Source organism: Ylistrum balloti, unplaced genomic scaffold (assembly GCF_031769215.1).
Source record: "Ylistrum balloti isolate Yb309-2 unplaced genomic scaffold, AGI_CSIRO_Ybal_v1 Utg370614, whole genome shotgun sequence".
Lineage (NCBI taxonomy): Eukaryota > Metazoa > Mollusca > Bivalvia > Pectinida > Pectinidae > Ylistrum > Ylistrum balloti.
In genome coordinates, this window is record NW_026782377.1 from 554,105 (window position 1) to 571,738 (window position 17,634).

The 17,634-nt window shown below is 39.4% G+C and overlaps 1 protein-coding gene across 1 annotated transcript in view; it reads right to left on the bottom strand.

Annotated features, from left to right (window-relative positions):
• Positions 1 to 17,634, bottom strand: part of LOC132557024 (protein still life, isoform SIF type 1-like) — a 130,166-nt gene that overhangs the window by 87,291 nt on the left and 25,241 nt on the right. Inside the window, exon 4 of the mRNA XM_060221487.1 lies at positions 1,206 to 1,327. Coding sequence (XP_060077470.1) covers positions 1,206 to 1,327 — 122 coding nt within the window. The remainder of the gene's footprint in view (positions 1 to 1,205; positions 1,328 to 17,634) is intronic.

The following is a 17,634-nucleotide window of genomic DNA, read 5'->3' on the forward strand; positions in this document are numbered from 1 at the left end:
CCTACCTTTTTCTTGAAAATGATAATTCTATATAAATCCATGGTTATACCTTCATATACCTGTACCATCAGGGTGGAAATGATCTATATTTACCTTACAAGTTCATCATTTACTACCAACACTTCGATCAAACTTCTGAGAATATTCCTCAGGTGATTTTCAGTGGGTAGGAAATGCATGTGCAGAGAAACAGGTCGTGAGAATTACAGGTATCATCACTACGGAAGAAGGAGGGAGCTAACAGGAAGGTGTGATGTATATCAATGTACCTGAGGGCAGTTTGTACTGGCTAACCTATAACACCATCCTACATGTGAGAACACACCAGGAGAATGTGTGGCATATAACACCTTACAGGTGTTGTAAATAATTATCTCAAACACTGTCTCAGAGGTACTATGTCAACACCACTAGATCTATAGGAGAGATCAACATTGTCACAGGTTATGTCAATACGTTTGAACCTATGAGAGAAAACAGTATCATAAAAGGTACATGTCAATAGATGGAATCTTACCCAAAATCCATTGGAAAGTTAGAGAGAGACCTTATCCTGTTTATACCGTGAATACACATTACCCTCTGGGACTGTAAACTTGACATGTGCCCTTGTCTATATATATTATATATATAATCTGCCAGAACTGTCCCATAAGTCTATATCTAAATAAGGAATTACACAGGTAATTACTATGTAAATATGCAAGATCAGGATAATTTGTTTTGACAATTTCAGCTAGCATTACAATGTTAATTGATACTTGGGGCCCCAACAGTAGCACAGACACCTTGGTTCTATGGTACCTAGTTCTCCCAAGGGAACACCACTCTAACCTTCTTCCATAATAAAGCTGGGATTTCTCTCAGAGCCTGTCACAAATACGATATATTTACACATGTAATGGACTGACTTCTCTCCCCCTGAGACACATGGAGTCTTATTTAGGGCCTTTGATATTGTTATTTTCTTTGTCCAAACTAAAAGGTTAGTGTCAAAATGGCAGGATTAACAACAATAGACTGATAAAATATTGATGGAAAGGGCTATAACATGATAATCTACTTTGAACACTGCTGTGTAAATTGTAATAAACTGAAACAGATTGTTTTTTAATAAAGATTTTTCAGGATGTATGACACCTTAAAGGCTATGAAGCTATGCACCCTGAAGAGGTTAGATGTATTTACTACATAAAGAAACTTACTGTGCAGCAATCACGGAAACGCTTAGCATCCGATGGGGTGGTGAAATTGAGGCCCCACTCAACTTTGGCCGCAGAGTCACGCCAGTGGACAAAGCTCTCAGTGGCTGGACATATTATAGTTCCTGCAAAGACAGTGCAAATCAATGAGAACTGACCGACACACAAAGGCTATCCTTTCCACACACAAACATGGCAGACGGACAACACACAACAAATTATCTCTGTTTGATTTAAGCTGCTCCGTACATTTATGAATTGTGTAATATATGTTACCATTCTTGAGTGTGTACACACAAGATCGATCCGGTCAGCCAACCATACCGGCCTGGCATATTGATTTTAGCCAGCTGTTTCAGGCTAACAAACATTTTCCTCTAAAACAGCAGTTGAGGTGTTAAATCGCCTGCTACAGTATTGGAATCCATTGTGACAACAGTGGGCACACGTCTTTGTTGTCCTTGTTCTGTACATGGTGGATCAGTTTTGAACAACAGTTTCTAGTAATACCACATGAAGTGCACATTCCATCATAAATGTCTTTTGTCAGGCATACCTGTGTCTGTCAGCACTTAAACTAACTCAAACGAGTCCTCCGTTAACTCACAGGAAGTCTAGATAAAGTTGTATACAGAAGAATTAAGAGTTACCTGGCCAGATAGGTCATTTGTCATAATCATATCTCCTTAGCGTCCCTCATCATAGTAATAACTCCAGCTTTAAAGGGACAACACCAGTGATTTTGTCACCAGACATTTACAAAGTAGATAATTACATGATGCATTCATATTTAAAATTAGATTTTCTAAAGTTAGAAAAGACTTTTAAACGATCATACAGGGCTTTTATAAAATTTAATCTATTTTTTAAGCCCATACATTGGAATTTCCCTTGACACTCCACGTGAGATAGCAGACCAATCATTACACTGTCAGTCTTCCCTCAGGACAAAACCCTATCCCTTCTTTATATAATGAAATGTTCTACCATCGTTTTATGAAGCAAAGAAGAAAACAAAGCAAGCACATGCTTTTGTAGGAACCATATTGAATTATTCATGGCATGCAAATCCAGTCATGTTTTATATGTAATGAGATTTCTATCTGCTATTCATGCAAGCAAATGATTAGATTAAGAAAAAAACTAGTGAGATATGTTAACTTTGAGAGCCCTTGAACCTGAGGCAAATTAAAACTAAACTTACAATTAAAATTCTAAAATGTGTTATTTTGTTCAAGCGAAATTGAACTATGCATATAAGCATTTCTTTAGTGCCCACCTGCAAGACCATGTCTATTAACATTTTAAGCGGGCAGATTTTTAGAATTTTGACAAATGAAAATCCATATTGAAAACACTAGGTTTATCTTGTTAAGCTGACAGTACATAAAACTTGGTTCCTGATTCTGAATACTTTAAAGACAAATGATCAGTTGATGTAATTTCCTGTGTCTTTGTATGGAAATCAAAGTTAATTTCCTTTCGTCAGTAAACAACAATCACTTCAGTCCCTTCTAATGTTGTTGTCACTTTACATTTAAATGCTTTTATTTATATTAACTGGAATAAAAGAGATTTTTAACTAAATAAAAGACTATTGACAACTTAATCAATGACCAGATTCTTTTTGAGGACTTACTCTGTATGAACAACTGATAACAATTGATGTTTTCTTCTATCACATTTCCCATTTAAGGTACATGAGACCCAAGCACCTGTCGCTACTCAATCAATTGAACAGGATTTTAAAACAAGGACAGAGGCTGGGTTTTACTGGACTGTAACTTGTGGCCACCACGATGGATCAGATGTCCCCCTAACACAAGACCTGATCTTATCTAGTGAGAAGTATGAAACATTGCCATCCCTTGTACCAGGATATGAAAAATCTGGTTTCTTATTGAAATAAATAAGTCATGCTATGCATCAATATCGCTCCCCTGGATTTTTATATAAATTCCACAATAAGAGCTTGCTGGATCATACAAGGGTACCATTTTATTCACTTGTAACATCAGAAACTGAATCAAGCTGAAATTTCTGCTTTTTGATGCAGTGATCAAACAGAATGCTAGGCTGTATGAACTGTCCCACAGATATTGTCAGTATTTTAATGGCAGATTCACCTGTAAGGATTAATCTCAGTTCAACTCCCAGGTGTGAATTTCATGTTACTCCTCTAATCCCATGTGACATTATAAAGTTCCTACAGAACTACCACACTGCCCTCCACCTCTAATCCACCATGTGACAATAAAGTTCCTACAGAACTACCACACTGCCCTCCTCCTCTAATCCACCATGTGACAATAATATTCCTACAGAACTACCACACTGCCCTCCTCCTCTAATCCACCATGTGACAATAATATTCCTACAGAACTACCACACTGCCCTCCTCCTCTAATCCACCATGTGACAATAATATTCCTACAGAACTACCACACTGCCCTCCTCCTCTAATCCACCATGTGACAATAATATTCCTACAGAACTACCACACTGCCCTCCACCTCTAATCCACCATGTGACAATAAAGTTCCTACAGAACTACCACACTGCCCTCCACCTCTAATCCACCATGTGACAATAAAGTTCCTACAGAACTACCACACTGCCCTCCTCCTCTAATCCACCATGTGACAATAAAGTTCCTACAGAACTACCACACTGCCCCCTCCCTCCTCTACCAATCCACCATGTGACAATAAAGTTCCTACAGAACTACCACACTGCCCTCCTCCTCTAATCCACCATGTGACAATAAAGTTCCTACAGAACTACCACACTGCCCTCCTCCTCTAATCCACCATGTGACAATAAAGTTCCTACAGAACTACCACACTGCCCTCCACCTCTAATCCACCATGTGACAATAAAGTTCCTACAGAACTACCACACTGCCCTCCTCCTCTAATCCACCATGTGACAATAAAGTTCCTACAGAACTACCACACTGCCCTCCTCCTCTAATCCACCATGTGACAATAAAGTTCCTACAGAACTACCACACTGCCCTCCTCCTCTAATCCACCATGTGACAATAAAGTTCCTACAGAACTACCACACTGCCCCCTCTAATCCACCATGTGACAATAAAGTTCCTACAGAACTACCACACTGCCCTCCTCCTCTAATCCACCATGTGACAATAAAGTTCCTACAGAACTAACACACTGCCCCCTCTAATCCACCATGTGACAATAAAGTTCCTACAGAACTACCACACTGCCCTCCTCCTCTAATCCACCATGTGACAATAAAGTTCCTACAGAACTACCACACTGCCCTCCTCCTCTAATCCACCATGTGACAATAAAGTTCCTACAGAACTACCACACTGCCCTCCTCCTCTAATCCACCATGTGACAATAAAGTTCCTACAGAACTACCACACTGCCCTCCCCCTCTAATCCACCATGTGACAATAAAGTTCCTACAGAACTACCACACTGCCCTCCTCCTCTAATCCACCATGTGACAATAAAGTTCCTACAGAACTACCACACTGCCCTCCTCCTCTAATCCACCATGTGACAATAAAGTTCCTACAGAACTACCACACTGCCCTCCTCCTCTAATCCACCATGTGACAATAAAGTTCCTACAGAACTACCACACTGCCCTCCTCCTCTAATCCACCATGTGACAATACAGAACTACCACACTTGACCTACAGAACTACCACACTGCCCTCCTCCTCTAATCCACCATGTGACAATAAAGTTCCTACAGAACTACCACACTGCCCTCCTCCTCTAATCCACCATGTGACAATAAAGTTCCTACAGAACTACCACACTGCCCTCCTCCTCTAATCCACCATGTGACAATAAAGTTCCTACAGAACTACCACACTGCCCTCCTCCTCTAATCCACCATGTGACAATAAAGTTCCTACAGAACTACCACACTGCCCTCCTCCTCTAATCCACCATGTGACAATAAAGTTCCTACAGAACTACCACACTGCCCTCCTCCTCTAATCCACCATGTGACAATGATATTCCTACAGAACTACCACAGTGCCCCCCTCTAATCCACCATGTGACAATAAAGTTCCTACAGAACTACCACACTGCCCCCTCTAATCCACCATGTGACAATAAAGTTCCTACAGAACTACCACACTACCCTCCTCCTCTAATCCACCATGTGACAATAAAGTTCCTACAGAACTACCACAGTGCCCCCCTCTAATCCACCATGTGACAATAAAGTTCCTACAGAACTACCACACTGCCCCCCTCTAATCCACCATGTGACAATGATATTCCTACAGAACTACCACACTGCCCTCCTCCTCTAATCCACCATGTGACAATAAAGTTCCTACAGAACTACCACACTGCCCCCTCTAATCCACCATGTGACAATGAAGTTCCTACAGAACTACCACACTGCCTCCTCTAATCCACCATGTGACAATAAAGTTCCTACAGAACTACCACACTGCCCTCCCCCTCTAATCCACCATGTGACAATAAAGTTCCTACAGAACTACCACACTGCCCTCCTCCTCTAATCCACCATGTGACAATAAAGTTCCTACAGAACTACCACACTGCCCTCCCCTCTAATCCACCATGTGACAAAAAAGTTCCTACAGAACTACCACACTACCACACTGCCCTCCTCTAATCCACCATGTGACAATAAAGTTCCTACAGAACTACCACACTGCCCTCCTCCTCTAATCCACCATGTGACAATAAAGTTCCTACAGAACTACCACACTGCCCTCCTCCTCTAATCCACCATGTGACAATAAAGTTCCTACAGAACTACCACACTGCCCTCCTCCTCTAATCCACCATGTGACAATAAAGTTCCTACAGAACTACCACACTGCCTTCCTCCTCTAATCCACCATGTGACAATGAAGTTCCTACAGAACTACCACACTGCCCTCCCCCTCCATGTGACAATAAGGTTCACTGACAATAAAGTTCCTACTACCACACTGCCCTAATCCACCTCCTCTACCACAATCCACCATGTGACAATAAAGTTCCTACAGAACTACCACACTGCCCTCCTCCTCTAATCCACCATGTGACAATAAAGTTCCTACAGAACTACCACACTGCCCCCCCTCTAATCCACCATGTGAACTACCACAATCCACCATGTGACAATAAAGTTCCTACAGAACTACCACACTGCTCCTCCTCTAATCCACCATGTGACAATAAAGTTCCTACAGAACTACCACACTGACCTCCTCCTCTAATCCACCATGTGACAATAAAGTTCCTACAGAACTACCACACTGCCCTCCTCCTCTAATCCACCATGTGACAATAAAGTTCCTACAGAACTACCACACTGCCCTCCTCCTCTAATCCACCATGTGACAATAATATTCCTACAGAACTACCACACTGCCCTCCACCTCTAATCCACCATGTGACAATAATATTCCTACAGAACTACCACACTGCGCTCGACCTCTATTCCACCATGTGACAATAAAGTTCCTACAGAACTACCACACTGCCCTCCTCCTCTAATCCACCATGTGACAATAAAGTTCCTACAGAACTACCACACTGCCCTCCTCCTCTAATCCACCATGTGACAATAAAGTTCCTACAGAACTACCACACTGCCCTCCTCCTCTAATCCACCATGTGACAATAAAGTTCCTACAGAACTACCAACTAATCCACCATGTGACAAGAACTAACTACCACACTGCCCTCCTCCTCTAATCCACCATGTGACAATAAAGTTCCTACAGAACTACCACACTGCCCCCTCTAATCCACCATGTGACAATAAAGTTCCTACAGAACTACCACACTGCCCCCTCTAATCCACCATGTGACAATAAAGTTCCTACAGAACTACCACACTGCCCCCTCTAATCCACCATGTGACAATAAAGTTCCTACAGAACTACCACACTGCCCTCCTCCTCTAATCCACCATGTGACTAATCCACCATGTGACAATAAAGTTCCTACAGAACTACCACACTGCCCCCTCTAATCCACCATGTGACAATAAAGTTCCTACAGAACTACCACACTCCCCCCTCTAATCCACCAAGAGACAATAAAGTTCCTACAGAACTACCACACTGCCCCCTCTAATCCACCATGTGACAATAAAGTTCCTACAGAACTACCACACTGCCCTCCTCCTCTAATCCACCATGTGACAATAAAGTTCCTACAGAACTACCACACTGCCCTCCTCCTCTAATCCACCATGTGACAATAAAATTCCTACAGAACTACCACACTGCCCCCTCTAATCCACCATGTGACAATAAATGTTTTTTACAGTTCTAAATCCACCATGTGAAATAAACCACACTGGACCTCTAATCCACCATGTGACAATAAAGTTTACAGAACTACCACATTAATTTGGACTGTAGCATGCCCTAATCCACCATGTGACTAATCCACCATCACAATGAATAATTTGGACTGTAATAAAGTTCCTACAGAACTACCACAATTAATTTGACTGTAGCTAAATTACACTCCTCTAATCCACCATGTGACAATAAAGTTCCTACATTAACTACTGTAGCTAAATTACATCACTGAATTAATTTGGACTAAGCTAAATTACATCACTGAATTAATTTGGACTGTAGCTAAATTACATCACTGAATTACTTTGGACTGAAGCTAAATTACATCACTGAATTAATTTGGACTGTAGCTAAATTACATCACTGAATTACTTTGGACTGAAGCTAAATTACATCACTGAATTAATTTGGACTGTAGCTAAATTACATCACTGAATTAATTTGGACTGTAGCTAAATTACATCACTGAATTAATTTGGACTGTAGCTAAATTACATCACTGAATTACTTTGGACTGAAGCTAAATTACATCACTGAATTAATTTGGACTGTAGCTAAATTACATCACACTGTAGCTAAATTACATCACTGAATTAATTTGGACTGTAGCTAAATTACATCACTGAATTACTTTGGACTGAAGCTAAATTACATCACTGAATTACTTTGGACTGTAGCTAAATTACATCACTAAATTACTTTGGACTGTAGCTAAATTACATCAGTGAATTAATTTGGACTGAAGCTAAATTACATCACTGAATTAATTTGGACTGTAGCTAAATTACATCACTGAATTACTTTGGACTGTAGCTAAATTACATCACTGAATTACTTTGGACTGTAGCTAAATTACATCACTGAATTACTTTGGACTGTAGCTAAATTACATCACTGAATTAATTTGGACTGTAGCTAAATTACATCACTGAATTACTTTGGACTGGACTGAAGCTAAATTACATCACTGAATTAATTTGGACTGTAGCTAAATTACATCACTGAATTAATTTGGACTGTAGCTAAATTACATCACTGAATTAATTTGGACTGTAGCTAAATTACATCACTGAATTAATTTGAACAGTAACTAAACTGAATAACCCTGGGCTAAATGGATAACCCTGGACTAAATGGATAACCCTGGGCTAAATGGATAACCCTTGACTAAATGGATAACCATTGATTAAATGGATAACCCTGGACTAAATGGATAACCCTTGACTAAATGCATAACCCTGGACTGTAACTAAACTGCATCACTGATTAACCCTTGACTAAATGAATAACCCTGGGCTAAATGGATAACCCTGGACTGGAACTAAACTGCATCACTGATTAACCCTTGACTAAATGGATAACCCTGGACTAAATGGATAACCCTTGACTAAATGGATAACCCTGGACTGTAACTAAACTGCATCACTGATTAACCCTGGACTAAATTGATAACCCTGGACTGTAACTAAACTGCATCACTGATTAACCCTGGACTAAATTGATAACCCTGGACTGTAACTAAATTGCATCACTGATTAACCCTTGACTAAATGGATAACCCTGGACTAAATGGATAACCCTGGACTAAATTGATAACCCTGGACTGTAACTAAACTGCATCACTGATTAACCCTGGACTAAATTGATAACCCTGGACTGTAACTAAACTGCATCACTGATTAACCCTTGACTAAATGGATAACCCTGGACTGTAACTAAATTGCATTACTGATTAACCCTTGACTAAATGGATAACCATAGACTGTAACTAAACTGCATCACTGATTAACCCTTGACTAAATGGATAACCATAGACTGTAACTAAACTGCATCACTGATTAACCCTGGACTAAATGGATAACCCTGGACTGTAACTAAATTGCATCACTGATTAACCCTTGACTAAATGGATAACCCTGGACTGTAACTAAACTGCATCACTGATTAACCCTGGACTAAATTGATAACCCTGGACTGTAACTAAACTGCATCACTGATTAACCCTTGACTAAATGGATAACCCTGGACTAAATGGATAACCCTGGACTGTAACTAAATTGCATCACTGATTAACCCTGGACTAAATGGATAACCTTGGACTGTAACTAAATTGCATCACTGATTAACCCTTGACTAAATGGATAACCATAGACTGTAACTAAACTGCATCACTGATTAACCCTGGACTAAATGGATAACCCTGGACTGTAACTAAATTGCATCACTGATTAACCCTTGACTAAATGGATAACCCTGGACTGTAACTAAACTGCATCACTGATTAACCCTGGACTAAATTGATAACCCTGGACTGTAACTAAACTGCATCACTGATTAACCCTTGACTAAATGGATAACCCTGGACTAAATGGATAACCCTGGACTGTAACTAAATTGCATCACTGATTAACCCTGGACTAAATGGATAACCTTGGACTGTAACTAAATTGCATCACTGATTAACCCTTGACTAAATGGATAACCATAGACTGTAACTAAACTGCATCACTGATTAACCCTGGACTAAATGGATAACCCTGGACTGTAACTAAACTACTAAACTACATTTTTAAGCATAACATTGTAGTATCTTTAAAACACTATATAGTTCAATACAATTATACCACATTGTATAATCCTTCACTACATTCCCCAGTAACTTGTAATTAGGGTTAGTCGTTAGTCTAACACAAATTAATTAAATCCAGTGAATTATTGCAGTGTCAACTCTTCAGACAACAGTTTTTCACCTATTTAAAAACTCTATGGAGAACCTTTTTACATTCCATCAGCTGAAAAAGAGTACTCTCTAAAAATTTCATCTGAACACTTTAACTAATTCCACAATATGGAATGATTTCCCTGGTGTTTTCTACAATAAAAGATTAAATACCATGCTGAACTGGGTCTCCTTGTCAGAGTTCTATTTAACAATTTCAAAATCAAGTATGGCTCCCCTGTTGGTTATTGCAGGGGCACAGAAGAGGACAATATCACTGGTACTTAAACTACCATGGAGCATTTTAATGAGGACACCTCCACGGCAATTACCTCCAGACTCTCAAGTTTTAATTATTTTTTGATTAGGGACATCTCTCTGCAAATCTGAAACATGTCCAGCAATGAATTGTTAACATAGGAATTAACATGGTCCTTCACAGACAAACCTTAGTTCCCAGCACCACTGAAAACATGTATACATCTGAGTTATCTTACCTAACCAATCCAGAGAATTAAGCTTGTGGGTACAGAACAATGTCATTTCTATCACAACAATAAGTAGCCGTTATTGTTACAGAATACCCTGGTCAGCTGTTATACAGGTCTCAGTGACACCTGTACTTTAACACATATCAATTAAGGTTTTTATTATAATTTAGAATATCAATTTTGGAATTTCAACTCAAAAAGACGAACATTTTAATGTAATAATAAAAAAAATGTTTGATGCAATTGTTTTAAGAAGCAAGAATTTTGTGCAACAAGAATTGATTTCTACTTCCCAGCTAACGCTGTCAGCTATGTTTTAATAATATTACAATAAAGACATTTCAAATGCCAATGAAACTGATTATTGTTACTCGGAAAGCCTAAACGCATCACTGGATTACTGAAGAACTTTAAAATCTCAATAATTCTATCACTTGTTAAAAAAACATCCATTGTAGACAGATGTCCTAGGACTCCTTCATACATTGAATGACAATGTTACATAAAACAGGCTATAATTCATTACAAGCTAATTTTCACAATAAAATCAAACCGCTCCTCTAGTGAACTGGACTGATGAACAGTGGGAGACTTACCTCACTGGATCACATCCACACAGTCTGGCACTGGATCACATTTCTATATTTTTGTACTTGGATGAGATAGACCAGGGATGGGTCCCTATACATATCTAGACATCTTTCTTATCATCTCTCTTATCATCTCCCATATCATCATTCATATTCTCGATTTATGCGACTACATTCAGCACATAAATCCTCTTTCAGATATCTATTATGCCAAACCATAGGGTTTTGATACACACGTTTTGGGATCCAGTTTTTGATAAGAGAATATAAAACTATGCTTGCAGACAGGCTAATAAATTCATAAAGACGAGGAAAAAAGGAAAACAAAGCAGCAATATAATGTCCAAGTAAGAGTATGCTGGATGTTTATATATAAGTCATACACCTATCCTCATCCTGGAGAAATAGTGCTTTACAGAACACCAACAATTATACCTGCAAGGTTCTAATGAGTCCCTGCTTGGGAGGTTATACTTGAAATTTTATGTTTAATATCCATAGAAACTGTGCAATCACCTATACTTTTGGTGTATAACCTAGAATTTTAAGTTGTTTCAGAAACCTGATGCAGTGACAAAATACACAAAAAATTTGTTAATTACAATGTACAGGTAATTAGATGTTGCTACATCAACTTGATTTAAATACTGACAGAGTTTTTCTTCCTGGAGTAAAATCAACATTGAAATGACGATCAAATTAACTCATTTTTATATTAATTCCTCCCCAAAATCCTCAAATCAGGTATAAAAAATACTAAGATTCTGAAGTACAATAGCATCATTAGTACTTCATACCCATTTGACCTATTTTTACAAAAATGCACTATCTATAAATTGTTCTAAAATCTGATTTCAGCAAAGAATTCAATCTTTAAAGAAAAGAAATGAAAGAAGCTGAAGATTTCAACAGCTATTTATGAACCAGCATGGATACTTGTCAACTACAATATCAACCTACCCAGAGTGACTTCACACAGTCAGAGTCTGCATGGATACTTGTCAACTACAATATCAACCTACCCAGAGTGACTTCACACAGTCAGAGACTGCATGGATACTTGTCAACTATAATATCAACCTACCCAGAGTGACTTCACACAGTCAGAGTCTGCATGGATACTTGGCAACTACAATATCAACCTACCCAGAGTGACTTCACACAGTCAGAGTCTGCATGGATACTTGTCAACTATAATATCAACCTACCCAGAGTGACTTCACACAGTCAGAGTATGCATGGATACTTGTCAACTATAATATCAACCTACCCAGAGTGACTTCACACAGTCAGAGTTTGCATGGATACTTGTCAACTACAATATCAACCTACCCAGAGTGACTTCACACAGTCAGAGTCTGCATGGATACTTGGCAACTACAATATCAACCTACCCAGAGTGACTTCACACAGTCAGAGTCTGCATGGATACTTGGCAACTACAATATCAACCTACCCAGAGTGACTTCACACAGTCAGAGTCTGCATGGATACTTGTCAACTACAATATCAACCTACCCAGAGTGACTTAACACAATCAGTCACAGGGGTGGATGAAGATCTGTATAAAATGTTGTAAGGACCTGTATCCAGTATATACCTGTGTATCTATGTATGAGGAGATGCTGAAACTGAAGTCTAGAGATAAACATCACAGACATATAGAAACTCACCAACATCCTAATATAGCAAAGATCCTGGCTAAGGACAAGCAATCCTTGGCAGTGAACAGTGTGACCTGAGGGAAGTTCGACCACTAGACTTTCACCATACCTGTCCATTTACTGTCCCATATTCTCACGGAGCGAGATTTTCTATGCAGGTATTTAAATTATCATCATAAAAAGATGAAAACCTGACACTTCAAGTCAGTAACAGAGGTCAGATCCTAATGATAGGAACTGAGAGGTATCCATGCTGGCTTCACTCAGTGGTGATGGAAACGAACAACCACGTGAAGGTCAAAGAAATGGAGCATCATCACCTTTACCAAGGACAAATGACAGTAAACACAACCAAAGCCACACTGGAGTGACTGTGGTGAGGACACACTTATACATTAACTAGTAAAATGTAACACAATCAAACAATCGCACAATCAGTATTTCAGAAAAACTCAAATGAATGCACTGACTGCAATATATTGCCCAAATGAAAGTCCAGGTTCTTCTGTGACAGACAGGCAGGTACTACATGTAATTCCTACCTACCCCCATTCTCATACACACAGAGATTTGACATTCTAACTCACAACAATACCATTGACAAGGTCAGACACATTTAAATACAGCTGACTATGGGACAGCATGTGATATTATCGATGGATTTGTCTTACCTACCCTACACAGTCTGGTCCTCGACACAATTCACCACATAATATTACAGGTGTGACTGACATCTCATCTGCTAACCCAGTATAATCATCACTGGCCCATTATTACACAATAATTACCTGTATATCATTATTGATCAGCTCTTCATTCCCAGTGTGTACCCATGTTACATACTAGTACTGCTGATAACGGTTACAGTCCACAACTCTCTAGGGTTCATTTAAAAAATTTTCAAAAATCGTTAACATGATTTGGTGGTGTTAAAAGCTTATTTAAATAGAGCCAGTTAGGAAATGAGTTTTATCATACACGGAAGATTTTGTGGACAGCTAAAGTTACTTCTTTTCATTAATACAATGATAGACTAACCTTCAGTATAATCTATACACCTATACGCAAACCCAGCTATCTCAAGTATCCATGCTCCAGAGAATACAGAAAACAAGAGGCCCATTGGGCCTTGACGGGCACCTGAGTTTAAGGAACAAAGAGTTCAGTTCCATATGTCTACAGGTAATTTCTATGGGTAGTCAAATTTCCTCCTAAAGTAAAACTGGCAATACAATTAAAAATAAAATCTGCATGTGACATTAAGGGGAATGTTTAAAGGGTTTGTGTGACACTGAGAGGAATGTTTAAAGGGTTTGTGTGACACTGAGAGGAATGTTTAAAGGGTTTGTGTGACACTGAGAGGAATGTTTAAAGGGTTTGTGTGACACTGACAGGAATGTTTAAAGGGTTTGTGTGACACTGAGGGGAATGTTTAAAGGGTTTGTGTGACACTGAGGGGAATGTTTAAAGGGTTTGTGTGACACTGAGAGGAATGTTTAAAGGGTTTGTGTGACACTGAGAGGAATGTTTAAAGGGTTTGTGTGACACTGAGAGGAATGTTTAAAGGGTTTGTGTGACATTAAGGGGAATGTTTAAAGGGTTTGTGTGACACTGAGAGGAATGTTTAAAGGGTTTGTGTGACACTGAGAGGAATGTTTAAAGGGTTTGTGTGACACTGAGAGGAATGTTTAAAGGGTTTGTGTGACACTGAGAGGAATGTTTAAAGGGTTTGTGTGACACTGAGAGGAATGTTTAAAGGGTTTGTGTGACACTGAGAGGAATGTTTAAAGGGTTTGTGTGACACTGAGAGGAATGTTTAAAGGGTTTGTGTGACACTGAGAGGAATGTTTAAAGGGTTTGTGTGACACTGAGAGGAATGTTTAAAGGGTTTGTGTGACACTGAGAGGAATGTTTAAAGGGTTTGTGTGACACTGAGAGGAATGTTTAAAGGGTTTGTGTGACACTGAGAGGAATGTTTAAAGGGTTTGTGTGACACTGAGAGGAATGTTTAAAGGGTTTGTGTGACACTGAGAGGAATGTTTAAAGGGTTTGTGTGACACTGAGAGGAATGTTTAAAGGGTTTGTGTGACACTGAGAGGAATGTTTAAAGGGTTTGTGTGACACTGAGAGGAATGTTTAAAGGGTTTGTGTGACACTGAGAGGAATGTTTAAAGGGTTTGTGTGACATTGAGAGGAATGTTTAAAGGGTTTGTGTGACACTGAGAGGAATGTTTAAAGGGTTTGTGTGACACTGAGAGGAATGTTTAAAGGGTTTGTGTGACACTGAGAGGAATGTTTAAAGGGTTTGTGTGACACTGAGGGGAATGTTTAAAGGGTTTGTGTGACACTGAGAGGAATGTTTAAAGGGTTTGTGTGACACTGACAGGAATGTTTAAAGGGTTTGTGTGACACTGAGAGGAATGTTTAAAGGGTTTGTGTGACACTGAGAGGAATGTTTAAAGGGTTTGTGTGACACTGAGAGGAATGTTTAAAGGGTTTGTGTGACACTGAGAGGAATGTTTAAAGGGTTTGTGTGACACTGAGAGGAATGTTTAAAGGGTTTGTGTGACACTGAGAGGAATGTTTAAAGGGTTTGTGTGACACTGAGAGGAATGTTTAAAGGGTTTGTGTGACACTGAGAGGAATGTTTAAAGGGTTTGTGTGACACTGAGGGGAATGTTTAAAGGGTTTGTGTGACACTGAGAGGAATGTTTAAAGGGTTTGTGTGACACTGAGAGGAATGTTTAAAGGGTTTGTGTGACATGTTTAAAGTTTGTGTGAATGTTTAAAGGGTTTGTGTGACACTGAGAGGAATGTTTAAAGGGTTTGTGTGACACTGAGAGGAATGTTTAAAGGGTTTGTGTGACACTGAGAGGAATGTTTAAAGGGTTTGTGTGACACTGAGAGGAATGTTTAAAGGGTTTGTGTGACACTGAGAGGAATGTTTAAAGGGTTTGTGTGACATTGAGGGGAATGTTTAAAGGGTTTGTGTGACACTGAGAGGAATGTTTAAAGGGTTTGTGTGACACTGAGAGGAATGTTTAAAGGGTTTGTGTGACACTGAGAGGAATGTTTAAAGGGTTTGTGTGACACTGAGAGGAATGTTTAAAGGGTTTGTGTGACACTGAGAGGAATGTTTAAAGGGTTTGTGTGACACTGAGAGGAATGTTTAAAGGGTTTGTGTGACACTGAGAGGAATGTTTAAAGGGTTTGTGTGACACTGAGAGGAATGTTTAAAGGGTTTGTGTGACACTGAGAGGAATGTTTAAAGGGTTTGTGTGACACTGAGAGGAATGTTTAAAGGGTTTGTGTGACACTGAGAGGAATGTATAAAGGGTTTGTGTGACACTGAGAGGAATGTGTAAAGGGTTTGTGTGACACTGAGAGGAATGTTTAAAGGGTTTGTGTGACACTGAGGAAGGAATGTTTAAAGGGTTTGTGTGACACTGAGAGGAATGTTTAAAGGGTTTGTGTGACATTGAGGGGAATGTTTAAAGGGTTTGTGTGACACTGAGAGGAATGTTTAAAGGGTTTGTGTGACACTGAGAGGAATGTTTAAAGGGTTTGTGTGACACTGAGAGGAATGTTTAAAGGGTTTGTGTGACACTGAGAGGAATGTTTAAAGGGTTTGTGTGACACTGAGAGGAATGTTTAAAGGGTTTGTGTGACACTGAATGTTTAAAGGGTTTGTGTGACACTGAGAGGAATGTTTAAAGGGTTTGTGTGACACTGACAGGAATGTTTAAAGGGTTTGTGTGACACTGAGAGGAATGTTTAAAGGGTTTGTGTGACACTGAGAGGAATGTTTAAAGGGTTTGTGTAAAGGTTTAAAGGGTTTGTGTGACACTGAGAGGAATGTTTAAAGGGTTTGTGTGACACTGAGAGGAATGTTTAAAGGGTTTGTGTGACACTGAGAGGAATGTTTAAAGGGTTTGTGTGACACTGAGAGGGTTTGTGTGACACTGAGTGGAATGTTTAAAGGGTTTGTGTGACATTTAGGGGAATGTTTAAAGGGTTTGTGTGACATTGAGAGGAATGTTTAAAGGGTTTGTGTGACAAGGGTTTGTGTGACAGAGGGAATGTTTAAAGGGTTTGTGTGACACTGAGAGGACTGTTTAAAGGGTTTGTGTGACATTGAGGGGAATGTTTAAAGGGTTTGTGTGACACTGACAGGAATGTTTAAAGGGTTGTGTGTGAGAGGAATGTTTAAAGGGTTTGTGTGACACTGAGAGGAATGTTTAAAGGGTTTGTGTGACACTGAGAGGAATGTTTAAAGGGTTTGTGTGACACTGAGAGGAATGTTTAAAGGGTTTGTGTGACAATGAGGGGAATGTTTAAAGGGTTTGTGTGACACTGAGAGGAATGTTTAAAGGGTTTGTGTGACACTGACAGGAATGTTTAAAGGGTTTGTGTGACACTGACAGGAATGTTTAAAGGGTTTGTGTGACATTAAGGGGAATGTTTAAAGGGTTTGTGTGACACTGACAGGAATGTTTAAAGGGTTTGTGTGACACTGAGAGGAATGTTTAAAGGGTTTGTGTGACACTGAGAGGAATGTTTAAAGGGTTTGTGTGACACTGAGAGGAATGTTTAAAGGGTTTGTGTGACACTGAGAGGAATGTTTAAAGGGTTTGTGT